Source organism: Fukomys damarensis, unplaced genomic scaffold, assembly GCF_012274545.1.
Source record: "Fukomys damarensis isolate Sample0158 unplaced genomic scaffold, DMR_v1.0_HiC HiC_scaffold_11, whole genome shotgun sequence".
NCBI lineage: Eukaryota > Metazoa > Chordata > Mammalia > Rodentia > Bathyergidae > Fukomys > Fukomys damarensis.
This window is the reverse complement of record NW_022900923.1, coordinates 1198333-1225384: the sequence shown is the minus strand read 5'-3', so window position 1 is coordinate 1225384 and position 27052 is coordinate 1198333. Positions and strand designations below refer to the sequence as shown.

General features: G+C 56.9%; 1 protein-coding gene across 12 annotated transcripts; it reads right to left on the bottom strand.

Moving 5' to 3' along the window:
• Window positions 1-10417: 10417 nt before the first annotated feature.
• Window positions 10418-26691, bottom strand: Tlr5 (toll like receptor 5). 12 transcript variants are annotated; one of them, XM_010642472.3, is made up of 3 exons: window positions 25855-26691; window positions 13986-14026; window positions 10418-13650 (listed from the first exon to the last, which is right to left on the bottom strand). In XM_010642472.3, the coding sequence occupies exon 3, from the start codon at window positions 13644-13646 to the stop codon at window positions 11073-11075; it is 2574 nt and encodes an 857-aa protein (XP_010640774.1). In that variant the 5' UTR covers window positions 13647-13650; window positions 13986-14026; window positions 25855-26691; the 3' UTR covers window positions 10418-11072. The 12 variants fall into 12 exon arrangements, with proteins under 12 accessions (XP_010640774.1, XP_010640770.1, XP_010640772.1 ...); XM_010642468.3 differs by lacking the exon at window positions 25855-26691 and adding an exon at window positions 14550-17770; XM_010642470.3 differs by lacking the exon at window positions 25855-26691 and adding an exon at window positions 14870-17770.
• Between the last annotated feature and the right edge of the window lie 361 nt (window positions 26692-27052).

Sequence of the window (27052 nt, the reverse complement as noted above, 5' to 3'; positions counted from 1 at the left end):
TCTATGTGGCCGGAAACGGGACTCTGCCTCCTGGTCTCCCACGAAGACCCCGGACACCACCGGCAGGACGCATCGGGTGGGAAGGAGGTCCCGGGGCTAGTTGAGGAGTGCGGCTGCCATGAGCCGTGGTCCCTGCAGCAGCCTGACTAGCCTCGGCCCCCAAGCCGTGGGACCTCGGGAAGTGGTGTCCCCTCCGGCTCAGTTTCCTCCTGCCCGAGTCCCCTCCACAGTGCAAAGGCACTGGGAGAATGAGGCGAAGGCTCAACAGCAGGTGGGCAGCACTGCACACACAAGGTGCCACCTGGCGGAAGCCGGACTCCTTCTGGGCCAGGCCACTCTGTGGGCAGCCGTGTTGGCAGAAAGCTCCAGTCTGACCTGGGGCAGGGGCTCCCGGGGGCGCAGGCCGGGTCTGGACACTCCTGTCCTCTCCTCCCCGGCGCTCGGCACTGCTGTGGTCTCTCCAGGCAGCACAGTGTGAGAGAAGCCCCAGGCTCTGCCCGCTGGCCCAGGAGTGTGGGGATCGGAACCCGGCCAGGAGAGAAATCCACTGCTCTGCCTCTCCCCCATGGCCCCCGGGGCTCCCCTCCACCTGGAGCTCCTCATCTACCACAGCACCCACGCAGGCAGTGCCCACCAGGCCCTGTGAGAGACTTGCATGGGACCGGGCCTGTGTGATTCTCACGGGTGCTCGCCTGGCAGTGGTGATGTTGGAACAGGGAGACACCCGTGTGCAGACTGGGTCAGGCCACCTGCGGTCTCCGATTCCTCCCCCAGTTTAAGGATGAGCGTGCCGACCTCAGCACTGTGAAAGGGAGGAGGACTCAGTGGCCGAGGCAGGGATGTCACTGCACAGGACACTGGCCCACTGCTGCTGCAAACACCTTGTGGCCCTGGGACACAGCGCTGGCCCTGCCCTGGGAGCATGGGGCTATGGTGGGGACGAGCATCCGGGCACCCTGTGGCGGCCCAGGGTGTGGACCCCCATGTCCATCTTCAGGGCTCCGGGGAGTCGGAGTCCTGCCTGCAAACTGCCCGCCCCACAGCCCGAGTGGGCTTCAGTCCACACAGCTGCTGTACCGCTACTCTGCGACAGTACTTCGTGCTGAGGGCTGGAGCCCAAAGTGAACACAGGGTCCTCTCCCGGGGGCTCTTGAGACCCAGGACGGTGCCAGACAGCCTGGCCCAGGGAGACACACAAGCCCAGGCCCCTCCCTGGGGTGTAGAGGGCTGTGAGTCCCACCCCAGCCTGTCCCTGAGCTCCTGGCACCCCTGCCGTCTGCCTCCACAGTGGGGTGTGGGGCATGGGTCAGGGAGGGGAGAACTTTAGCCTCCTGTCCCACAGTCGTCTCCGAGGAATGAGGTAGCATCTGAAGGCACTCTGGGAAGGAGGCTGGCACCGTCCCATCCTCCAGCTCCAGGAGGGCCCCATGGCCTCGGCAAGGGCGCTGCTGAGGGGCAGAGGAGACAGGTGGTGGGCGCGGCCCTGCTCATGTGTCCATTGCGGCCTGGGAGAGGCTGGGGGCACCGGGAGGGCTGCAGCCGGGCCACGGCTGTCAGCGCCCTGGCAGTGAGGGGCTGCTGACCCTGCAGGCTGTCAGCACTCAGAGCCCAGACCTCTGCCCGGACCCACGGTAGCAGGCAGCCCTTGCGCCACCTCCTCCGGCTTCTCACTCTGCCACACTGGGCAGCAGCTCAGGCAGCCATCCTGCAGCTGTGTGTGACGGTGCTGTCACTGTCCCTGCCAGCTTACTGCCCACTGCCCTGTGCCCGGGTGCTGGGCCCGGACCTGGTTGATGTGCTCATGGGCACCAGCACCATTCCGTGAGTTGCAGGGGCTGCAGGGCTGGGACACATGGTGGTCTTCCCAGACAGCCCCTGGGGCCATCACAGGGCTGCTTCCCAGGAGTTAACCAGCCCCAGGTACTGTCAGCCACCTGTGGGTGTTGGGGAGGCAGGAGCGGTAGTGTGTGGGGTGGCTGTGTGCACGCATGTGTGGTATACTGGGTGGAATGTGTGAAATGTGTGTCGTGTGTATAGCAGTGTGGCACATGTATGTGTACAGGTGTATATGAATATAGCACATGAAAAGTGTCGTGTGTGGACTGTGTAGGGGGTGGGATTGTGGACTGTGTGTATAATGTGTGCTGTGTAGAATGCATGTCAAATGTATGTATGAACGTGTGTTCTGTGTGTGGTATGTTGTGTGTGGAGTGTGGTGTGGTATGTGTGGAATGTATGGAACATTGTGTGCAGTGTCGGTGCGATGTGACGTGTGGAGTGTGTATGCAGTGCGTTGTTTGCATATTGTGTTATGCATTTTGTGTGTGGCATGTGTGTGGAGTGTGTGGACTGTGTGCAGGTGTGGGTCCCCCTTTGTCCCCTGCCTCTGTAGTTTCGCTGTTCCTCCCTGTCCCTGAGCTCTCCCCATTGCGGTGGGTGGCGCCCCCTGGTGCTCGGTGTGGGCAGCGCCGGACCAAGATACACTGCCTGGGTCTTCCTGGAAACCAAGCTCAAGATGCCACCTCACAGGGGAAACTGAGGCCCAGCAAGGCAAGGCCAGCGTCCCCACCACCCTGCCACAGTGAGGTGGCCCTCCTGAGCAGGGAGCGGCCCGCAGTTTCCCCATCCTGCATCCAGGCTTCACTACCTCAAGACAAGGCCAGCTGGTCCCTCGTTTTGCCTTGTCTTTCTAGGACCCTGTCCCCAGATGTGGCCACACTCAGTTCTCCAGCAGTCAGGACTCCAGCCCAGGACAGGCAGGCTGTGGTCCCAGCCACGGGCTTCTCTTTTCTCTGGGATCTGGGGATCTGGGGTGGCTGGGGACATGTTGTGGACCAGGCGGCCTCTGTAGGAACAAAAACCCAGGGGCAGTCAGAGCCATGTGGAGAAGCATTTGGGGGCGCCAGACTCAGTCCTGCATGCCTGTGTGCCAGCACCAGGGAGGCTGAGGAGGTGGAGGCTGGCCTGGGCAGCACAGTGGACCCCATTTCTTAAAAATCAAGTTGGGAGCTTGTGCCATTTGGGTGCCTTGTGCTTATCTCTAGGTGGGGCCTGAATGTGTGCTGCAGACACCTGTGTGGACACTCTGGTGGCTCCCAGCAAGTGCGGGTATTTTGAGGGGCTGGGAGCTCCACAAATCGGAACCCACTCGCCCAAGGCCTCAAGCTGCACCACTGGGGAGGCACCATGGCGCCCGCAGAACATTTGGGTGTGGATGTGTCCTGGTCTCTGGCTGGCACTTGCACACTGCAGCAAAGCACAGCCTGGGGCAGACATGCGTCTTAGCTGGGTTTCTCCCATGGCCTCAGCAGAGACCACGCCCCCATCACTGAGCCGTGGGACATGGCAGGCCCGAACAGGGCCCTGCTCAGCTCCCTTGCTGAGGGCACCAGGTGAGGTGTGGCAGGTGGCATCCAGTGGGGGCCTCTGCTCTGGCGGGTGCTGCGGATGGAGGCCCAGGCAGGCCTGGGAAGAACCTGGCCTGTGGGGCTCACAGGTCTCCCAGAGGCACAGACACCCACATGTGCGTACTCCAATGTGTTCTCAGGGAGCCTGTGGTCACCAACAAGCTCACCTATGTGCGCCTTGCAGCTCCCACACCTGTGTATTAATTAGCTGCTTCCTGGCGCTGCCAAGGCTTAAGAACCCCAGAGCACACAGGTCACAGGTGGTCACACACACAGTTCATGTGCGGTCACAACATCACAGCCACTACAGAGGGCCACCCCAGCTGGAAAGGCAGAGGCTGCAGCCAGCAGCTGGGGTGGAGGCACAGCCCTGTGCCTGAGCCACCTTGGCTGCACATGGTAGCCATGCCCGCATCATGTGGCTCCTGCCGAGGAGACCCAGGCTTGGAGAGGCATGCAGCATGACTTCAGGGCAGCTTTGGCCTTGGGCCTCTGGCCTTCCTGGCCAGGCCCAACCCTTCTTGGGGAGCAGCTCTCCCCAAACTCCTGCAGTGGGAGTCCCGCTGGCCTGGGCTGGGAGGCGAGTGTGTCCCTCAGACAGACCAGGCACAGTCGGAGCTGCTCTCTGGAGTGCACTGTGGGTAGCCACGCCTGCTGACCTTGGGGAATCTGTGCTGCTGAGCTTCAGTGTGGGCTGAAATGCTCACCTTGCCCACAAGGCCTGCACTGTCCTCAGGGCTGTCCGGGGCTGTGGGAGCCAGTGCAAGTCAGTCGCTCCCGCTTGCTGCAGTGGTGCGGGCTGCTTCACTTTCCTCTGCCTTCTTTCTTCTTTTTATCAGGCTTGTGCTTCACGAAAAGAAAGAGCAGCTGGCAAATTCCTGGCTTCCTCATGGCGCTCCTGTGCCGAAGTCTGTTCCTGCTCTGGGTGGGACACAGACCCCCGAGTGGGTTGGGACGCGGGACTGTGGAGCCTGTGGTGACTGGGCCTTCTCCCAGCCAGCTGGGTTTGCCCCTTTGGAGGTGTCAGAAGCAGCGGGGCCGAGTTTGGAGTCAGCTCCACTATTGGCAACATATGTCCGTGTAAAAGTTGGCCAGTGGCTTTTCTTCTAACGAGGAAAAGTGTGCATGTGAGTGTGTGCACGTGTGTTTTCCAACATCCTTTCCTTAAAAACAGTTGAGACAGTTTGAGCTACTTCCCCCCAGATCACTCCAGCTCTGACTCAGAAGGTGGAGCACTTTGCAGAAAATCTCCCATCAAAGTGGCGGGAGGCCTGGAGCCAAGCCCCCCGCCCCATGAGTAAACGCCCACAGCCGCGCTGAGCGAAGCGGCCACTCCTGCAGCTCTGGAGATCAGGGTTTGTGCTGCACGTTTGGCCTGCTGCTTCCACACTTGTGACTCTGAGTGCACCCTCAGGCTGTGCCATGTCCGAGTCTGCCCCTGTGGGTTTTGGGGCTCCCTCCATACCTCAGTCTCGCTCACCCCAAAGCACCGTCTCTCCCCTCTGGGGCTTGCCTCGGCCCCCGGGGTCTTCCTGAGTCCATGTCCCCATAGCTCTTCCATCTTGGAACAAATGCTCTCCCCACCGCCGACTCCCTCCTCACCTGTGCCCACCCAGCCTCGAGTCCTTCCTGCACTGCTGCCCATAGCTGACCCCAGCTGGCCAATGCCAGCGGGCATCTCGGGCCTTACCTTGTGCGACTTCCATGCTGCCCTCCATGGTGACCATCTGTCCATCCGTCACCTGTCCACCCACTGGCCCATCACGTGGCGCTTCCAAATCTTGTGTGGGTCACACTTCCTGCCTCCTGTCCTGTCCCTCCCCTGTGCCTCCTGGGTCCCTCCACAGCACCTCCTCCCACTCCACTTCCTGCTCACAGGGGTTGAACCACTTGGACAGACCCATCGCTTGGCCCTGATCCCAAGCCCAGAGTGCCCCCCTGGCTCTCGGGAAAGAGGGGCTGGGGCCACGGCTCATTTTGGGGCTGCAGCCTGAGCAAGGCCAGGGGAATCCTTCTGCAGCCAGTGCCCCACACCAGCTCTGGTTGCTGTGTTTGCCCCTGTGCCTGGAGTCCAGCATCCTCTCCACAGAGCTCACTGGTCAGCAGAGACTGCTGACCTGGGCTTGGCATGGCCTGCAGGCTTGGAGGATGCTGGCCTAAGAACACAGCTGCCACCTGGAAGGGTGCTGGGAGCAAGTTAGCCACCCCCATTATAGCAGAAACCATGAATGTGGCCTTGAGTTTGAGGCCTGAGGGCCACTTGAGCAGCAGAATATAGTCAGCACCTGTAGAGTCACCCTGGAGCGTGGCTTCCTGCAGGGTGTGTCGTGGGGTCTGATAACCTCCCCACAGGTGGGCAACCTTCCCAGGAGGTGCAGCCTGAGCCAGGAAAAGAAACCTGATTTCCTTAGGCCGGGTCCCCACTCTTCAGGAATAAAGTCACTTTGTCAGAGCAGCCTGGACCTGGGTGCCCAAGGCCACAGAAACCTTAGCAAGGTCTTTCCATGGAATTTTCTGTAAAATGAAAATGTTTCATTTCTTAAATGCATGATCTAAATGGAAGTTATTATGGCCACTGAGAAATAAAATGTTTAACTGCTAAGGAAAACATTAAAATTCCTTTAATCTCAAGAAAAAGAAAATCAAGCAGAACTATACACATGTATGTATGTATGTATATTTGCATATATATTAATCTGTTGAAGTAGTTTTATTTCTTTTGTTGCTGGTTTAATTTTAAAATTCCAGCTAATTTTCTCTGTTCTCTGCCTTCTGTCACTGGCAGAACTTACCGATTCTACTCTATGGAAGTAGCTATTTCTTTTTGCCTGTTTTGAGCATTTCAGTGAATTGCTGGCACAGTTCAATAGGAAGAGATACCAAAGGCTCACAATCACGTGGCAGCCTCTGTCCCTCCCCAGTGGTGCTCGGTCCAAGCAGGGGAGCAGGTCACAGCAGGAGCATGAGTCCCTGAGGGAGGGGTCCGTTCACTCCACACAAATCAGAATACTATGTGTCTTTCATTCCTTTAACAGCTACAGGAAATTTTCTGACGTTAAATGTTAGAGCAGTAAGTGAATTAATGGATACAGATAAAATGTATGATGTACGATTGAAAACTGTAGTTAACATTTAAATTAGGAAAAATGAACGCAGTAAGACCCATTGCCATGAATACCCAAGGTCCTTCCCCTTGTTACAAACACACTTAACCATTGTCCCCGTCACTTCCTGCAGCAGCTCTGGAGTCCTCTTTCCTGAGTGTCTTTAGATGTGCTGTCCTGGCAGCCTCGATATTTCCCTTTTAGGGTTATTTTTACGTTGGGCTTCAGGGAAGAGCCAGAAGTCACAATGCCAGAGCCAGTGGGTAAGGCAGACACAGTGTCATGTTTTTATTTGACAGAAATTGCTGTAAACATTTTGAGCCAATGCAGGACATTGGGGCAGCCATGAGAAGATACTCCCGACACGGGGCTTACAGAATCGCTTCAGACAGTGGCGAGAACAATGGCATTAAGCGTGCTGGAAGCGAGGGGAGGGCTAAGGGGGAATCCATGGCTTTTTAAGCTAAATGTTCACTGTATATTTTGATGACCCTGTATCATGACCAGGTGAGCTCACCTGTCACCAGCCGTCCAGTCAGAAAACAGAACGGAACAGAACCACCCCTCGGGAGCCCCTCAGCCCTCCTCATCCACAGCCACTGTCACTGTCACGGTCACCACAGGTGAGTTACGTCTTTCTGAAACATCTAAAAGCAGAGCCATCCCATATCTGGTCACTAATGCTTTATCTCTGGCCTGACATGTGTGAAGTTGCCCCTGCTGCTGCATGAAGCTGGCTGGCTGTCACCCTGCTAGGTTCCCATTACTACAGTTTGTCCACTCCATGGCTAACAGTGTTGGCCACTGCAGGTGACGCTGCTCAAACGTCTGCTGTGCCCTCTGGGAGTGCGCTGGGTACCCCTGTGGCGCCATGTGCACGCTCCTCGCTCGCCAGGATGGTGAGGCTGTTTGCATCTTTGCTGTTGGCCTCCTTGACTTAAACCCTTGCTGGGTGTGTAGGGGCAGCACATGGGTTTAATCTGTATTTTTCTGAGGACTAAAAGAGGCCAAAGGCCTTTCCATTTGCTTGCTGGGCACTAGATAACCTTTAGTGAAATTCTTGGTCCTCTCGTCCATTTTCCTTTTCTGTTGTCTTTCCTTCTGTGTGACACGCGCTCCTGTTCTCACTGTGATCCATGCAGAGCAAACATCTCCTACCTTGCAATGCCTTGCACTTCTCCTCCACGAGTGGAAGGTCTGGCTGTCAATGTGCTCATCTCTCTATTCTGCTCTTGGATTTCAGCCCCACTGACAACTGTGGAGCACTCCAGAGCCTTTAAATAGATTCTAAAAAGAATTTCTCTAGCTTTTCTGGATGTGCCAGTGGAAGAACTCCCACAGGCCAGCACCATCCATCCCTGGCTTTTCTAGACTTCTGTGTGCTCGAATGTTATTTCTTGACTTAATATTACAAACAATTTACGTTAACTTTATAGTGGTAGATGAACATTTAACTTTCTTACACCTGTACTCCCATCAGTGTTATTTCACGATTTAAAATGAAAGCCACTTTTATTTCATATTATATCAAAAATCATTCACTGCAGATGCATGACGTTGAGAAGGAATTTTCAAAGTTGGTTACATTCGGGGTGATGAGTGAGATTCCCTTTGAAGCTTTTGACAGCCCCAACCAATATTCTAAATTTTCCAGAATAGTCTCTATTTTAAATACAGTGAGCTGTAGGCAGTCTTAAATTGTTGGATTAGTTCTTCCTACTTTAGCACGACCCCAAAGGGCTATATCCTGTGGATGGTAGGCTTTGGCCCTGGGATGTCTCCCAAGGCCCATGTTAAAAGGCTGTCCCCAGCGTGGCACCACAGGGAGGTGTGGGACCTTTAGAAGCAGGAGCCTCGTGGGTGGTCTTGGCCTGGCCTGTCTGTTCCCAGAGGGAACCACAGGGACATCTCGCTCCAGCATGCCCGCCCACCACGGTGTGCTACCTGTTGCAGACCCGAGGAGAGGATCACCTTTCATGGAGGGGACCCTCCAGACCAGTGAACAGGATAGCCCTTTCCACCTTCCATTCTTGTACCTCTGTGCTTGTCTGGAGAGTTTGTCGGTGTCCTGGAGCCTGACCTCGAGCTACCGAGGGCCAGACCCCTTCCCACGTGGTGCCCTGGCCTGTCCTTTGGGCATCCAGGCAGTGATGCAGTAGCAAACACTTGGAAAACGGCTTCAAAACAAATTCCAGCTGCTGATCCTGGTGACAGGAGAAAAGACAAATGATGACATTTTAAGAAAACTTCAGGTCTTTGCCGGAAAAGGTTTCTGGGTGGATTAGAGAGACATGGTCAATTCTGTGTGGCTGGGATGCGTGATGTGAAGAGGTCTCCCCTCCACGCCGGCTCGAGACTAGGGAAGGCGCTTCCTAAGTGTGTCGCCAGGTGAGCCACCTGCTGTGTGTGCTTTCAACATGTGCTGGGACAGGCTGTGACTCAGACCTCTTCAGACGTGACGAGCCCTCAGTGTTGCGGACCATCATTCCTACGGATACGTGTCTCTGCATCTGTCGCAGGGCTGGTCTGGAAAACAGGGGCAGAGTGATGGTCCCCAGTGCAGGGTCCCTGCTATCACCCCAGCCGCACTGCCCTGCCCTCTCTTTGAGAGGTTCTGAGGGTCCTCATCTCTCTGTACCAGGGGTGGTGGCTGTGAGAGGTGTCCTGGGTGAGACCGAGTGAGTCCCACAGGCTTCTTGTGCCCCCCGAGTGGCGGCCGTGACTGTCCCTGGCTTTGGTTTGTTGACAGCGCCCTTAGTCCGTAGTTCAGGAAGAAGCCATTCTCAGGCTCACTGGGACAGTTTCCCTTCCCCACCCTCTGCCCATCACCTCTCCCCACCACCTGGCCGGGGTGCCACAGAATGAAATGTGCCTGCAGGACTCTTTACCCCCGGAACTCCTCCCCTTCAGCCAGACTCAGCGGCTGTCCCCGTCCCTGCCTGACTGTCCCTCCCTGGAGAGCCAGTGGCATTGGTGGGAACTAACAAGGTGGGCATTGGGTGCACCTGGCGTGCTGAGCATGTGCTGGCCAGGGACCACTCAGCATGGAGCGCGGGACAGGGTCTCATCTACCAAACACACTGGCAAAGCCCACGTCACAGCTCAGTGACAGAAGTGTGCAGGCCACCAGCAATGGCAGGGAGCTCGCCAGAAGGTCGGGGGTGGGCGGAGGGATCCAGGCACAAGTGTGCAGCTGGGAAGCCCTAGGAGGCCCGAAGGTGGGTGTGACCCATGCTGGCGTGCACGGTGGGCACAGAGGACAGGTCTCCCCTCATGGTCCTGACCGGCCACAGGGCCTCCCGGCTTGCAAAGGAGGCAGGAACACTACAGGTGTAAAGAGAACAGAAAAAGCATCAGAGTCCTCACAGAAAGTGAGAGGACTCGGAGTGGGATGGATGCTTCGGCTCTGGGGGCTGGAGTTTGAGGAACACATAGAATGCATGGGAAGCTGCGAAAGAACATTCCAGAAAGAAGGTTCGCAAAGGAGCAGCTCCATCCCTGGGTGCGGGAAAAGCTGTCTCATGGAAAAGGTGTCCTGAGAGTCAGGCCTTTGTGTGTGCATGTGTGTGTCACAGTAGGGGCAGTAAAGGCATCCTGGGGGGTGGGTGCCAGGGCCGCAGTGGATGTGAGCGAGGGACAATCATGACACACCTTTGGTTTAAATTTTCTTAATGTGTTTGCAATAAAAGGTCTGTATTAATAAACATAAAAAAGGATTACAACGCAAAATACACATAGGTTCCTTTTAGGATTGAAAAATGTAGACCTGGATCCTGGCGACTGTACACAGGGGGCCCTGGGTGTGGGTGGGTCTTGCGGCCATGAGAGCAACATGGGGCGGAGAGCACCCAGCTGCCCTGACGCACTGGGCCGGGTCCGAACCTGTGCATAGAACCTGTGCATTTCTTTTCACAGCAGTGCTCGTAGTTGATCGTAAACAAGGTGTGGTAGGCGGGAAGGAGAAAGTGGGTTGGTGCTGAATCCAGGAAGGTTCTGAGTCTGAACTGAGAGATCCCACAGCAAAAGGAAGTGTGGTGTGGCCACAGGACGGGTCACTCTCACCCCTGCGTCTCCAGGGCCACCTCCTACCCCCAGACGAGTGTGACCAGTATCACAGGGCATCTTCCTATACAGGGGAAGAAACACGCCCCTTCTTCCCTTGATTTCCTGTTTAATGTTGGTTTGCAGAGCACTGAGAACTTGGAATCACTGCCCAGCCAGTTCCTGAACAGAGCCCAGAGAGAGTGTGGAGCCATCGGTAATTTTTCCCAAGGTGCCCACCACACCAGGGACACTGCATGTTGATACAGCAGGACACTGGTGTCACCGGGTCTGAGGAATCCGTGGTGAGCGTGAGCTGCCAGCGCACCCGCAGTTTTCCAGATCTGTTCTTTTCCATTCGGAGGGCAGTGAGACAAAACATCGTGTCGACAGGAAAACCGAGAGATGGCTGTTGTCTTTGTACAGGAAGGAGAGCCCCGGAAAGGATCCCCAAGCGCCAAGTTGGCACAAATACGAAGCAGAGACTTTTGTGGCTTGGGACATGCTGCACGCTGCTCTGCTAGCGGATGGAGGCTATGGTCTGCAGCTGTATGCCGCTGTCTTCCCTCTTTCCCTTCTCTCTCTTTAGTATGTGCTGAGAGAGCTTACTGAGAAACCAGTCCACATCCTGGAGATCCTGCGGCCACCTCAAGTACTGCTGCTTCTGCACAAACCCTCGGATGGCCTGATGTCTCATCAGCTCATACTGGGACAGTGACCCCACCACCACCACAATGAGCGCGCTCTGGAGGTCAGACACGCACCTGCCCTGGGCGTAGGTGAAGGCTTCCAGGCACCAGCCGTCGAAGAGGAAGTGCCTGCTCACCAGGCAGACGACCTTCCTGCTGCTCCAGATGGCGGCCTGGAGGTTGGCGATGTGGTCCTCCCCTGGGACGAAGTCTCGCTCTTCGAAGCACAGGTGAAGTCTGTTTCGGTCACTGTACTGAGCGTCCAGGTGTTTAAGCAGAGCATTCTGAACCCATTTGAAGTCTTTGCTACTGAAGCAGAAATAGGCATCGTATTTGTATGTGTCGGGCTCTCTTCTCGGGGGTCGGTCACCCAGTATCAGGCTCTGCGCTGTCTTGTAGCACAGGAAACAAAGGCCCCGGAGCTTTGTGAGCACGAGGATGGTCATGAGGAACAGAGTCACAGTGACAGTGGACACGACGAAAAGGGAAAGCTGCAGAGACTTTAAGGCTTCCTCCTCATCACAGCCCTCCGTGGAGAGAGAGTGGAGGGGCACGTCCAAGAGCCCAGCGGGATACGCACAGGACACGTCCTCAGGAGACCCCTCGAGAGTGATGTTAGTGTGATTGAGCCACCTGATAAATGTGCTCAGCTCACACTCGCAGATGAACTTGTTGTGGGTTATGTCCAAGAAATGGAGTGACGCAAACAAGCCGGGATCTGGAGAGAGGAGCTGGTTTCTGGATAGATCCAAGATCTCCAAGTTAGCAGGCAAACTGCCGGGAGGGAGAGACGCCAGCCTGTTGGAGCTGAGGCTGAGTCCTCTTAGTGAAGTCAGCTCACTAAACACCCCGGGGGGGAGGAAATTCAGGTAGTTATTGTTCAGAAACAGAACCTGGAGATGGGAAAGTCCCTTAAAAACATCCCAGCAGAACCCGGTTTCCCAGGCCAGTTGCAGCATATTTTCTCCAAGAAGGAGCTTTTCTAAGCTGTGGCTCACTGCGGGGCTAAGGCCTGGCGTACACAAGGAAAGGCGATTTTGATTTACAATGAGAGTGTGGAGATCAGGGACCTGGAGGAGGAAGTAGAGATCGGCCAGACTTTCCAGCCTGTTTGCTGCTAACTCCATGAAGCTGACCCTGAGGCTGATGTCTGGCAGAGTCACCAGTTTGTTGCCACCTAGAAAGACAGTAAGTATGTCCGGAATAAAAGAGATGGTTTTAAGAGCATTGTCCCGGAGATCCAAGGTCTCTAGATTTCCCAGGAGTCTGAAGGTCTGGGCCTCAATGATCCCAATGTGGTTCTTCTGAAGGTCGATGTATGCTACATGAGGCAGCCCTTGGAAGTTGGAATCATACAGCTCCCCCAGGAGGTTAAATGACATATTGAGGACCTGGAGGCTGCCGAGCCCTTCAAAGGCTCCATCTAAGATCTTATTTATCTTGTTGTGGGCAAGGTTCAGGACCTTCAAGTCCTTGAGCGTCTCAAAGAGCCGGGGGTTCAGGGAGAAGATGAACCCGTTAGAGAGATCCAGGCTTCTCACCGAGCTTCTGGCCAGGCCTGCAAACGTGCTCCAGTCGGGATCTTTGATGTTGTGGAAGCCAAAGCCAGAACCCATGATGTGGCGCTGGAGGATCAAAGAGGAAACCCTGCTCCCTGCAATGGCGATGCTGAAGTTTCCCGTGATGGCCACGGTCCAGCCATTCACAGAAGCATCGAGGGTCTCCAGCTGCAGGCTGCGCAGGGGGTTCCCACACTTCTCCCAGTCCACGCCCCTCATGTACACCTGCGTCAGTCTGAGGCTGAGAAGAGACAGTGTCTTCCCTTGGAGTGGGCTGAGCTCGCCCTCACACACGGTGGGGATTGGGTTGAGAGCAAAATCCATGGACTTTAAAGAATTCAGTCCTTGAAATGAAGGATGAAGGTAAAGGCTATTAATCTGATTTATAGACAGGTCCAGGCGGTTTAAGGAAGTTAAATTTCTGAAATAACCATCTCTCAATATAGCATCTGAGAGACCACAGGAAAACAGTCTAAGTTCAAACAGCTGGGGCAGGCCCTGGAAAGCATCCAGATGCAGGATGTGCATCTTGGTGTCACCCAGGTCCAAGACCCTGAGGCTGGGTAGGTTCCGGAAGGCCTCTGGGCCGATGGTCAGGGGTGTCAGTTGGCCCCCAAGCTCCAGTAGCTGGAGCTGCTCCAGGAGGGGGAATGACGTTCTTGTTACCATCCCGATATAGTTGGAGCTCAGCAGGAGCCTCCTGGTAGTGTTGAGGACCTGGGGGATCTGGGTGAGGTTGCAGGAACGAAATAAGGCCATCTGTCCATCGGAGGAGCAGGGCAGGATCCCGAGCACAGGGCCAGCCATGAGCGCCACGCCCACGAGAAGGCCAAGGGGACCTGCCATGGCCCTGTGGAGAAGGAGAGGAGTGGCTCAGCTCGAGGCCCCGCACAGGGATCCAGAACTTGGGTGCCCCATGATGTGCTGCCCCCTGAGCCCCTTTGCTCCTCTGACCCAGGGACAGGCTGTCTGTTGGCAGAGGTTGCTCGTGTGGATGAGGCTGCTCTCATCGTTCTGTCACACCTTTCACACTGCACTTCCCACATATAGGTCACTACCCTAGGATCTACAAGACAGAGCGCCGGGCCAGGATGTGGTTCAGCAGAGAGCAGTGGCCTAGCAGACACAGGCCTATGTTCATCCCCAGCGCCACAAAACCAAACCAAACCACACCAACACACTTACCTGTTGTTAACAGTAACCGTGTTTGTTTACTTCTTCAAGATCTGAGGAGGGAAAGTGCACAGTACTGCAGGAGGGGCAGAGCTTGCTTCGTCTCAGTCCCCAGGTCACCAGAGGGGTAGAAACGCTCCACTGCTTCCCCTCCCCTGCCCAGCCTGCAGCCCACGTCCGGGACCCTAGCCAAGCCCCTCGTCACACAGACCTTGGAGCTGTCTCGTGCACACAATGTCATGGGGCGTGCCAGGGGACTGCACCCACTGACATCTGTGTGTGTGTGTGTGTGCAAGTGTGGGACACCGATGGCCCAGGCCACATGCTGAGTTGCAGGGCGTCGCCCTCTGTGTGGGGGAGAGGTTGCTAGCATGAGCAGCAGCAGAGCAAGGTGCTCAGCACAGGTGTCCCAAGTGCTATGCTGGGTCCCAGAGGGGAGTCGCAGGGACTCCGCCCTTGGGTCTGTCACCCATTATCTCGTCCACCCCGAGGAACAGGGTGAGGGTTCACAAGGCCCCTGCCTTCGTGTCTCAGCCACAGCTCCTCCAGGCTGGTCCCTGGGTCTCATCCACTTACCCACTCTACTCCCAACCGCCTTGGTGGCCTTGTCCATTTGCCTATGTACTTATTGTCTGCTCCCATTAGACACAGGAATAGCAAGCCTTTCAACAGACATTAGCTCGGGGGCTCTGGACGGGGGCAGCGGCCTGGAGCACTCTCTGTGGGTCTGCAGCCATCCAGGCCCTTTTGGTCCTCACAGGGAGGGCTGGGCGTACCCCTGGGGGCCGGGAGCCTGGCAGCACTGCAGCCCCGTGCCTCGCAGGACCAGCCAGCGCCACCTGGCGGTAGGTAGGACGTCCGCCAGCGTGCCGGAAGGGCGGACACCTAGTCCAAACCTGCACATGCTCCTAGGCGTTCAGGAATCTCCAGGGAAGCCGCTGCCCTTAGTCTGGGGAAGACAGGGCCTCGTCCAGCTTGGAGCTCTGCACAGCGCGACTGTGTGTCAGAAGACCATGTCTCCACGGCCAGGCCCGCCGGGAATCAGGAACAGGATGATGGACCTGCCGGTGACTGCTTACATCTGAGCAGATTCCTGTGGCCTTCCTTTCAGAATGTCAAGTGTAATTCAAAAAGCATCGGTTGAATATTACCTTATTTCACTTAAATCCAAACTCTTTTGTAACAAGGCCACGTGAATGTCCACCCACCTCGTTTTGTCTTCCAGGGTCACTGTACCAGGCATTCACAAGGAAGAGCACCTCAACTCACCACGAATTCTTTCCTCTTTATAGCGTAGTCACATTTTTCTGATTCAAGATTGTGTGTGAGGCAGATGCCGCTCTGCCTGTGGATTTCACAGCAACTCATGAGGGGCTGTTTCAAACATCCGCTCCAGGAGGGGCCTGCTCCTGACACTTGCAGCCCAGGGACCGGATGTTCCAGTTCCTTCCTCCGGGTTCTCACAGGCACCTGAGATGAAGGCCGGGATTTCCTTGGACGGTGCTTATTCTCTCCACCCGTGCAGCCTGTGATTTTTCTCTTCGTGGTGACCATACTGCCTCAATCCTAAGATCAAACATAAATCATGACTGATGAAGCAGGGCTAAACGAGGCTGGCTCCAGGGGGTGGACAGACGGATGCGTGGAGGGACGGACGCCAGGCCACCGCTGCAGCAGCCCCTCGGGCTGAGTTCCGTGGTGCTGTCCCAGGCTGCCCCCTGGAAGCTACGGTTGCAGGCTTGTGGGAGGAAGTGGGGTCCCCATTCAGTGTACCCCAGTGAGATTGTACATCTGAGACCAGGACAGGGGAGTCGTGCCCTGTGAGCCAAAGAGGAAAGCAGGTGCTCTCGGGGGACCATGGCCATCTGCTTGTGTGGCTCCCCTGCAGTGTGAAGTGGATCCCAGCCCTGCCTCCGAGGCTCGGAACAAGACCGGCCTCCTGCACCTGAGGGTGCTGCTGTGACCCAGGCTCAGCTGAGCAGGAAACGGGAAACAGTTGAGTCGGGGCTCTTCTGTGTCCAGGTCACAGAGGGATCTCCCTCTGAGGGCGTGGAGTCCTTGTCTTCCAAAGCGGCACATCTGCATCTCAAACCAAATGCTCAGCCAGGGTCTGAGTCCCAGGCCTCCTGAAGCCCCTGGCTCAGTGAGAATCTTTAATTTATACAGAATAACCTGGCACTTCATGTCCCAGAGCACTGGCTGGGAAATGTCCACTGTGAAGGAGCAGATGGTGAATATTTTAGGCTTTGCAGTCTAAACACAGACCACAGTTTGCTGACTGCTGTTCCACAGGAAAAGAGAACAGAAACTTGGACTTCATAAATGAGGATTTTAAGTGGCTGAAAGGTGAATGTGTTCTGATGCTGAACCACTATTTGCTGGAAAGAACTAATTTCATTTCCAAGTTGCTGACAGTTTTGCAGCCCCTGTTTTATCCAAACCTCAGGATGTATCCTCGTCTTATGCAACCACACAGGAAAAGCCCCACAGAGACAGCTATGAGACACCAGCTCAGAAGAAGGGAGTTAAAGTTTTCAGTTTCAGTTCTGTCTTTGGATGACTCAGCGCTGGCTTCCAAGAGTGCCCACAGAACCTGGTAAAAAACCCACCATTTATAGATCCCTGGAACCACAAAACAAAACCGATAAACCATACAAAGTGCTTAGTCAGTGGGCCTGGGGCCATGCTCAGTGACAAAGCAGGTGCTTAGCATGTGAGGGGCCCGGGGTCCCATCCTAGCCACCAAACAAAAACAAAAAACACCCAAATCCCGAGATCAGCAGCACATGAAAAAGGCAGGAACCAAATGAGAATAACAGCAGAGTGTCAGCCACGGTCCATGATTGAGAAATATACAAATACTGCTGCAGATGTGGCTCTCGACTTTGTGAAGATGGAAGGACAGGGCCATACCACAGCTCTGAGCCCAGAAAGTCTGCTCCAAGAGTCTTCTGAGACAGATCCCTGGGAAGCACCTCGGTCTCCCTGGGCCCTGGTTTGGAGGCTGCTGCAGCACATCTCCCTGGTACGCTGGGCATGCAGGCTGCAGGGTCCCGGGGCTTCCACCAAGATCCCAAGAAGGACCGAGAAGCCCAAGGAAAGCCCCCAAAAGCCCCGAGACAGGGTGAGGCACGGACCCTGGAGTGTGCTGTGTCAGTAATCCTCCCGAATACGTCAGTGTTCCCTAATATCAATGGTGTGGGAAACAAATTCAGATTTCAAAACAAATATTACGGCAGGACTAGGATCTGGGGAGTATCTGTGTGGTCTTGGGGTATCCTCAAGATGGGTGAGCTGGATCTTTACCCTTTGAGTTATGCATAAGTTACCTGTGTCGATTAGGTTACTTGTTTGTGGGCTAAAGAAAACCCCGCCTCGGTCACAATCAGAGTACACGTGTGCGTGCAGGTCAGATGCCGTGTGTGAAGCTCGGAGGTGACACACCCAGAAAACCGTGCTGCTTCCTGAGGGTGGCAGCCTGTGCAACTGTGAATTCATAGGGCCAGAAGAAAAACACAGGTCTAGTTTATGGATTAAACGGCATCTCCAAGCTGCAGTTTTCTCAAACATTACAATTTTGAGATTACAATTTCCTCGTCTCCTTTCTATCTGTATTCTTTCTTCCCACCTCAGGACCAACGTGGCCTCACTGTGCTCAATACCACCAGCCTGGAGAATCCAACTCAAACCCCTGAGCTGCACCCAGCTGGGGTTCAGTCCCTTGCTGGGACTGAACAGGGTCAGCAGGTCTGAGTGGGCTGCACATTAGAGTCACCCAGGGCCCGGAAGGAGGAAGCCACCGCCCCAGCACCCTCAGAGTCTGCAGTCCCAGCAGGGTGTGAACGCCACGCAGACTGGGACCTAGAAGCACGTACACACAGAGGTTCCTGAACTGCTCCAGCGGGGTGGGGTCCCCTCCAGAAAAGCTGCTTAGCTGGCCTGGGGTGTGGCTTCTTCCCAAGCGGTTCTGTCACTGCTAAAGCCTGATCTCCCGACTCTCTGGCTGTACCTTAGAACCACGGAGCGCTCACCACCTGACTCCAAATTGAAGCACAGAATCCCATGACAATCCTCTCACCTTCGCATACCCCAAAAGAACTGAAAGCAGAAACCAAACAGAGAAGCAGGGCCACATTCACAGTGGTAAAGGTGGGGCCAACCCAGGATGAGTAAACAAGCAAATTCGGTGTGTGTGTAATGGGTTACGACTCAGCCTGAAGGATAAAATTCAACCACAAGGACACTCTGTTAAGGGTAATCCACCACAAACAACAAACAGTGCAGGAATCCACTTACATGAACTTGCTGGTTTTCTTTTCCTTCTTTTTAGAGCTGGGCATCGAACTCATGCATACCAAGCACACACACAAACTCTAAGCCTCACACCCACCCTATGTGAGGCTTCGTACAGGGAGGAGAACTCACCAGGGAGGAGGGGGCATGGGGAGCCTAAGGATCCCCACGAACTCAGAAACCGAGGCTCTCACAATGAGGGAGGAACAGGAAGGGCTGGGGAAGGAGAGCTGGAGGCCTCTGAGTGTTGGCTTCGGTTGGCACGGCTGGGCTTTGATTGTGAAAGTCGGCTCAGCGCAGGGCTGGCCCCTTCCGTCTGAGTGGGATCCCTCTGCCACTGTGGAGCGGGTTCTGGTCCTGACCAGGGACAGCAGAGCTGCCGGAAGCAGCCTGCACCCCCAGCCCCTGCCTTTGACTTCCCTCAGCCAGGCCGGCCCTGTGCTCACATGACCCCCGTCAGGATGAACTCTGCAGTGTGACCCTGGCAGCCCCGGGTCCCCAGCCCCGGTCAGCAGCTGTGCTTTGAGAGCCGCTCGGCTGGGGTCGGCCCAGAGCGCAGTCGGCCCCTGCATGCCCAGGCTCACACCTTGACACGGACAGCCCCAGGTGGAATACACCTGGGAATGAAGTGCTTCTGAGCTGAGCACCCAGACATCCTCCTCCTCACTGACCCCTAAGCAGCCAAGTGCTGTGATGCCTCCCATGGCTTTCTTTGTGCTGGAAGCCGTGAGCAGCCTGAGATGGTGCGGACTGTGCGGGAGGCCGCATCAGGATGCAGACATCACCGCACTCTACAGAGAGATGGCTCATGACGGGGGACCTGGGGACCTGGGGACCCTGGGCGCAGGAGGCTTGCTGCATGCTGACCATGACTCCATGGGCTGCCGCAGAGCAGGAGCCCAGCTCACCCAGCTCTCCGCCTCCCCTCCATCCTCTGCAGGTCCTCTATGGGCCTGTCACAGGCGAGGGATGGAGGCTTGAGAGGTGAGCAACTTCCTGGCTCTGTCCGGAGCGTTCGCCCTCTGCTACACCTTGGTGGGGCGGCACTGGTGACCCTGGTCAGCCTCGTGGGCCTCCTCTGCCTATGTAGAGTCCCTGCCCTTCACTCTCAATCCTGGTCCCTGGTCCCAGCAGTGTCCCCTCGCCCCATGGCTGGTCGTGTGCACTGGCAGGGCTCCTCCTCTGAAGGGTAACGTTCCCGCCTCGCTTGTACCACAGGCCCTCCCGGTGCATTGTGTCTCCCCAGCCCCCTCAGCCTCGGCTTAGCCTGGTCTTCTGCCTGCACTCAGGGATGCCCTGCACAATTTCCACAGGCCCTCTCTTCTCACTGCCTGGGCTACTGCACATGGGCACCCCACCTGCTGGCCTGAACTCCTTGGGAAGCTGTCCTGATCCTGCTTCAGAGGACAGGAGGGCTGGCACGGGATGGGCCCAGGATGCCCATATGGGAAGGCGATCACCACAGAGGGGTGGAGTCCCAGGCATCAGCGCCAGGAGCACCCTCTGGGGCACCTAGAATGGGTGCAGCAGGAGGCCGACCAACTTCTGCCCTGTGAGTGCCACTCAGAGCCCAGCAGGGGTCCCAAGCGGTCACAGTGGCGGACTCTGGTGCTGCCTGTCGGCCAGCACGCGCCTCTATCTACACAGGATCCGCAGTGCAGAGCTTGCCCGTCACATGCCGCTGGCGGGTAGGTACATTCCTTACTCCACGGCCCTGGGTAGGGGCAGCATGAGGGACTGCCAAGGCCTTGCCAGCTTCCTGGAAGCCCTGCCAGGAGGGGAGTGAGTCCCCCAGGCACAGAGGTGTGCAGAGCACCCTCCTTCCCTCAGAGCTGCCGACCCAGCACCCTGCTTTGCATCACAGACCCCTGCAGCCTTGCTTGTGAGTTAGAGCCCTGTTCCTCAGGCCAGGTCTTCCTGCTTGGTCCCTTCTGGCCAGTTGCCACACCTAGGGTGTGCCACATTGGCAAGTATCCTGAGTGGCCTGCTCAAATTTCTCTCTTCCCTGTCTCCTGCCTGGACCACCAAAGTGACCTCTTTATGCAATGGAACTTAAAAGGTTAGGAACATTTTGTAAATCAGGGCACATAGGGCATGGGGTAAAGGCGTTGGAGGGATCTGGTTGACAAGGTGGCATCCAAGTCCTTCCAGTAGACAGGCATCCTGCTTCCTCGTAGCTCCAGGGAGGGGCAGAGGAACTTCCCCCCACCCCTGCACCCAGACGTCTCTGTCACAATATCTCTGTGGCCATTTGGTATGTGAGAACTCAAAACAAGAACCAGGACAATTCCATATTTCCAGCCCCAGGTAGCAGAGGGTTCCCTGGCTCTGAGGTCCTGTGGGTCTGTGGAACACAGCTCAGACCATCCCCAGAGCCCCACACTGCTGAGGCAAGTCCAGGGGACCATAGGCCCGATTCCTGGGTCTGGAGTAGCCAAAGGTGGAGAAGAGAGGTGTGAGGGACGAACACAGCTCCTCTCAAAGCCATTCTCCTGAGGTCACGTCACTGCTGGAGAGAGAGAGGCACCACACAGCACCTGGAAGAGGCTTAGGGGTCAGGGAAGGGGAGCCCCCAGGCAGCACTCCTGGGAGCCAGGGAAGGCTCTGCCAGCAGGGGTGTGGGGAGTGAGGCCCAGCACAGGTGAGGGGGGAATAGAACTTGTGGGGCTGGGACTCCAGGCAGGGCTCAAAGCCCAGTGCCCCAGCTGTGAGATGTGGACAGTGTGAGGTGCTTCAGGTCTCCCTTCACCCCTGATTGGCTATAAAACAGCAACAGCAGTAGTTTCTGCTTCCCCAGTGACACTGGGCACAGGCTGCTGAGGGCCTCAGCCCGGGCCAGGGAATCCCTCAGTTCTCTTGCTGCCCAAAGATAGGCGGCTGCTGTGCAGTTCACATCCAGGCAAATGAGTTCCTTTCCGGCTGAAGTAGAACAGCAAGGGAGGAAGTGGCTTCCCACATAGGCACCACAGCACGTCAAACTCCTGCGGACGGGCAGCTGGCCTGGGAGTGACATGGTCCTGCTCCTGGGGTGCTCAGTTAGGACACTGACTGGCAGGCTCCGGCAGTGCCCGACTGCCACTCAGCCCGCAAGAAAATCACCAGGGAGCTGGGCTCTGCAGGGCCAGGAGCCGGGCGTGGGAGACCTGGAGGCCCAAGGGGTGGAGGGAAGAACAGGAGCAGAGAGCCCACCCGAACTTCCATCAGTTCCAGGCAGAGGACAGGAGTAGGGAGAGAGAGGGGAGGTGCCGGGAATCGTCCCGGGGGTGTGGCCTGTGTTTCTCAGAAGCCAGGTGGCTGTGCAGCTGAAGCAGATGCCTCGTAGTAAGGTAAGCCACTGCGGTGCAGGCAGAGGGAGGCCAAGGGGTACACAGGACGACAGTGACTGCTCAGCGGGGCTGGGGGGCTGGGAGCGGGGACCCCAGGCCCCACCGTGCCCTGGCTCCTGGCCCAGGAGGTTCACTGCCTGTGAAGTTGGCCTGGGCGGCCGCAGGGTAACTACACCCTATTCTGGGCCATGCAGGAGTCAGCGAGTGACACGACTCCAACTTTGGGGAGCAGTCACTTCCAAGATGTGTGGGACCGCATGAAACATGGCCTGGTTCCAGTCAGTCCATGCTCCGGGCATCCTGGTCTGGTTGAATTTTCCTGCCCTAGGTTCTGAACTGGACGCATCTCAACACCACCAGCACTCTAAAATTACCCAGGGGGTCAGCTGAGCATTGTGACAGCCCTTCCTGAGCACCACGCGAGTCTCCAGCCTGGCTCGAGAAACTTGAAAATACATGGTGGAAAGAGTGTCATTAACATCCGATGAAGACAGATCCACAGACAGCATGTCCTGGCCCAAAACAGCAGCTCTGTCTTCCCTGGGAATTCAGTCTCGGAGGGGACCGTGCCTGTACTGAGGAACTCGCAGATAGAAACCTGTTTCCACCTTGCCCTGCCCAGGGCTGGGCCTGCAGTGACTCCCGAGGCCTTGGGCTTAAGCTGATTCCACGGGCACCGAGCCATCCATGTTAGAGACCCACACGGGGAAAGAGACAGTTGGCCTTGTGAGGACCGTGACCCAGTTATCTCTCTGGACAAGACGAGGAGGAGTCTCAGATCTCAGACACTTGGTGCTAGAGGTGGCTTCAGGTTTTGCCTTTCTGATGATCTGAATTCGAATCCTGCCATTTTCTGTCTAAATGGCAGTTCTGTGAAGAGTGAGTGGGGTGAGACGCACAGCTCACACTTCCGAGTCCCTTGCTCTATGTTGCGCACGACAGATGAGTTGTTGGTTGGTATTCATTGATGATTGAAACTGGCCCAGCACACCCTGAAACTGGGCATACCGATACCTAGTTGGGTGATGTGGGCAGGCTGTGTGGTCAGCAGTGACAGGCTGTGAACTGGGGACACTGACAGGCATCTAAGTACAGCAATGCCCAACCTTCTCATCTTAATTTGTTTTTAATTTTAAAAATTTGGGGGGGGGTACCGGGGATCGAATTTCCAACCCTGAGCTTAGCCAGGCAGGTGGCACCACTGAGCTAAATCCCTGGGCCGGACCTTCTCATCTTAAATTCAGCACATGGACCTGAAGCCAGATGTATCGGATCTGGATCCTGGCCCACCTCAGCCCCTCAAAGGGGCTCGGAACGTGGTGGCTCGAGTGTGTGCACCTGCGCGTTTGCCATTATCGTCAGTGTTGCTAATCCGTGTGCAGTGAGGGAGAGGTCTGGCCGCGCAGGAGAGAACAGAGCAGCTCACTTGCAACACCGAGCTGGGTTTAGCAGCCCTGTGACTCTGGAGGCTGCCCTGGAAGTTCATTCTGTGGGCGCCTGCAGGGACGGAGAGGCAGGGTGGAGGCCACAGGCCAGTGTGACCTGGGGCCCATGAGCACTTGCCCTCCTTTTTTTGGTTATAATAAAATGATTAAAGGAAGTTCTGTTACTTACACACATTAACTACACTACATATTTCCTGGGGTCTGAGAAAATTCCTCTTCCTGAAGTGTGGTCCAGGTGAACCAAAAGGCTAGGCCCCTAGAGGCGGAACAGGCCCCTGTCCTCCCACCTCAAGTGTGTCTGGCTCTGTTGTAAAGGAAACAAGCGGAAGACCTTGGACGCAGCCACTCCCCTCTTTCCGTGCCGTCTCTCCCCTCTCCCAGGCAGATTCTTCAGTCCTCAAGTCCAGCTGTCCCTCGGTGCTCCCTCTTGGAGTTCCCACCTGCTCTTTTGTGCTTGGAATCTCTTTGCTCTCTCTCCCAGGGTCGAAGCTCTGGCCACCTACTTCTGGAACATCTCCTCCTCAGCTCCTGGGCACGGTGGAGTGCAGCGAGCAGCGGACCCAGACTTGTGTCCTAACCGGAACTTTGGAGGGAAGGTGCTACCGTGTGTGCAGGGTGCAAAGCGAAGCGGGTCCAGGCCAGGGCCCTGGCTCCGAAGGCTCAGGTATGCATGCAAGGGGAACAAGAGGGGGCTGCAGCCGGGTCAGGAAGGCTGGACTTCCTGTGAGGGCCTGAGCACGGCCCCTGCCATGAGCTCCAGTATGGCCTCTACTGAATTCCTCAGCCTTGGGTGTCAACAGCACCTAACCCACACCCTGTGCTCAAGCACGGATGCATTTACTCTTCCCTGTGTATGGCTGTGGGGTCCCAAAGGATACAGCTTGCTCAGTGAGCTGGCAAAGACCCCTCTGTTCCCACAGGCAACACACAGGGTGCTGAGCTTCACTGGAGGTTTGTGAGGGACTGGTGGGTGAGGGAGGGGCCCCAACCCTGCTTGAAGATGGAGGTAGGGGTGGCCAGAGAAACCCTCACTGCGGAAGAGACCACAGGACATGCTTCTTCCATGGCGTGGCAGGTTCCCCAAGAGCACTCAGAAAATGGAGGCGAAGGAGGTGCGACCAGAGCCCTGGGGAGGGCAGCGTGGCTGGAGGTGGGAAGGGAAAGGGGAGTGGGCAGAGTTTGGACAGCAAAGGCCTGGGCTTCGGGATGCTGCACCTGCCTGGCATCCTCTGCCTGCCTGGCCCAGCCCTCATTGTGGTTTCTGAAGACGTCTTCTGAACCAACCAGGTCCTTGCAGTTTTCGCTGGCCTTTCCAGCCCGTGCTGGCTCTGGTCTCCCCACCAGAGGATACCACAGAACTGCTCTGAATTCTCTTCCTTAGGGGTGCTGGCTTTATCTCCCTGCCTACACCTCAAAGCCTCCAACTTGTCACTGCCCGCAGAGCTGAGCAATTTGTGGGTGACGGCTCCACCATCAGGCCCTGGGGCTGGAAATCATGGAAGCCTCAGAGACCAGGGAGAAGACTGGGATCTGCCTTCTGTGATCTTCATGAAGTTAAGGGTGAAACAGGTGGCTTGGATGAGCCGAGACTTTCTTGCCCTGCTGGTCTATGGTCACGCAGAGATACCAGGACTGCTCTGTCAGCTCCCGCAGAGCAGGATGTGCAGATGCATAGCATGGACAGGTCAGCCCTGCCCAGGACAGGTGCTGCTCCACACGCAGAACTGAGACCTGTCAGGGCTGGCTCTGCAGCAGACAAGGCGAGTCAGAAAGCACTTTGCTTTGCTCAGACTGCAGATGTGCAGGGTGGTGCTGTGCTGCCACCTCACAGGTGGGTGGACAGGTCAGATGGCAGTTAACCCCATGTGTCTCCCTGTGGCTAAAACGTGCCTGCTATGAGCCTCGTGGGCTTCCCGAGGTCCAGTGCCCCACTCTTCTTGCAACTGGCTGGGAAGACCTGGGCCACTGTGTTCTGGCTCAGACAATAAGGTGAGGCAAGACAGAGGCCCAGGAGGCCTCAGTGCCCCTGAGCAAGAGTGAGAGTCGTGACCACACCACTCATGTGCTTGGGAGCTGTGGTCCAGCAGCTCAGACCATGAGGGGTCACCACTCTGACCAGGCCGCTCTCAGCAAGGGTGCTGAAGGCCACGGGGGTCACACTGCCTGTCAGAGGTGCATAGGGCTGGACTGGAGTGTTCCCCATGCTGGGGACCCAGCCAACTGCAGCTGGGAAGAAGGTAGAGTCCAGGCCACCCTGAACCGCACTGTCTACCCCAGACCTTGGTGCGGTCCCAAGCCCATCCCACGCCCCAGAAACACCTGTCCCGCACGCCCCAGAAACACCTGTCCTGCCACGGTCTCTAGGAGCCCAGTCCCTGGACAGATTTCTCCACGAGCCCAGTTCTCCCTCCTTTCCAACAGCTTTCTTCTCCCAGTCTGGAAGATGCTCCCCTGGGGCTCCTGGTAAGCGCTCTGGGCAGGTGCAGGCAGGTGCTTCAGGTTCCAGGCCAGTGCTCCAGTCCCTTGGTAGGTGCCCTGGGTTCTGGGTAGGGACCTGGGCAGGCGTACAGGGCTGGTGACTCTCAGGGTGGCCAGGTCCTGCAGTTGCAGGCGGCAGTACCATGAGGGGACAGCAGGGCGCTGACCAGAACTCAGGCTGGTGCTCAGAACAGCCCTGCCACCCTCGGCGCGCACGATAGAGGTCACCATAGCCTCCCAATCCTCTCCCCGCGGGAAGGGCCCGCCTGGACGCCAGCAGGAGCGCAGGGCAGAGGCCTCCTACTGCTGTGTCCTCACCCCGCACCCCTGGGCGCTCACCTCCTGGGTCCGGATCCGCGCTGCCCGCCTGCTTCCTGCTTCCTGGTGCCACCAGATCAAGCTCTGTGGAATCCAGTCCAGCCCAGTGGTCCGGCCCCGCCCCCGCTCTTCCCGCTCGGGCTCCGCCCCACCCAGGCCTAGGCAAATCCTGTCCTCCAGCGCCAGCCCTGCTCCACCAGCCAGGACTCCTGACCCACAGAGAGGGAGGCAAAGAGTGGCCATTGTTTCAAGTCACGGATTTTCTGGGATTTTGTTGTGCAACAGCAGGAAGCACACACCGCAGGCGGCCAGTAACCTGAGGGTGGACGGTGCTGGTTACTGAGGGGAACCAGCGTGGTCTGAGAAATGGCATCAAGCAGGACATGTCCCAGCCTCGGGGCGGTGGGCCGCAGTCCGTGCCACCCGTGTCCAGCCGACTGCGGTGACCGCACAGCAGCCATCGCCCCACCGTGCTCCACCTGTCTGCTTCTCCTGGCCTTGGACTCTTCCCAGAGTTCCTTGTCTTCCTCCGTGTCCCCAGTCTGGGCCCTGGACCTGATGGTCAGTAATCAGACGCCAGGACCCTGTGTCCGCTGCAGCTGGGCCTGGGCCGTGGGGAGGGAACTGGAGTTCTGTGGCGCCCGCTCGGTCAGGCACTAGGATGCCCAAGGTTGACTGAACAGGTGGTCTCTCTCCAGGACAAATGGCTGCAGGCCACTGATAGCCTCAAGGGTTGGCCGGCACCTGAGGAGTGGGTCGTGTCTGGAGCCGGCTGGGTACTAAGGGGACAGGAGCCTGGGGTGGTGAGACCATTCACACCTGAGCCAGCAGCAGGGAGGTGCTGTGGGGTCTCCACTTCCCCGAGGGCTGGGCTGAGGCTCGAATCCACACCCCATGCTCTTTATGTCATTTGCACGTGGGTTTTAGCACAGACTCGCAGAGCCCTCACTCACACCGGCCAATGCTCTTCCAGGAAGGAATCCCAGGCTCCCCTCTTGCTAGCTGGGAGGTGGGAAAATCCTTTCCTCTCTCTGGAGCCCAGACACAGGTTCCCTGCTTCCTGCTCAGAAGCACTCAGCATGGTGCAGAGCACCTGACAGGCCCTTGGCTAGCGCCCCACCCCTCCTGGGCCGTGCAAGGCGAAGATGCAGGAGCGTTAGGAAGCCCCGCCTGCCCTGCCCTCCTCCAGGGCTTCTAAAGCTGGATTTGCTGTGCTTAT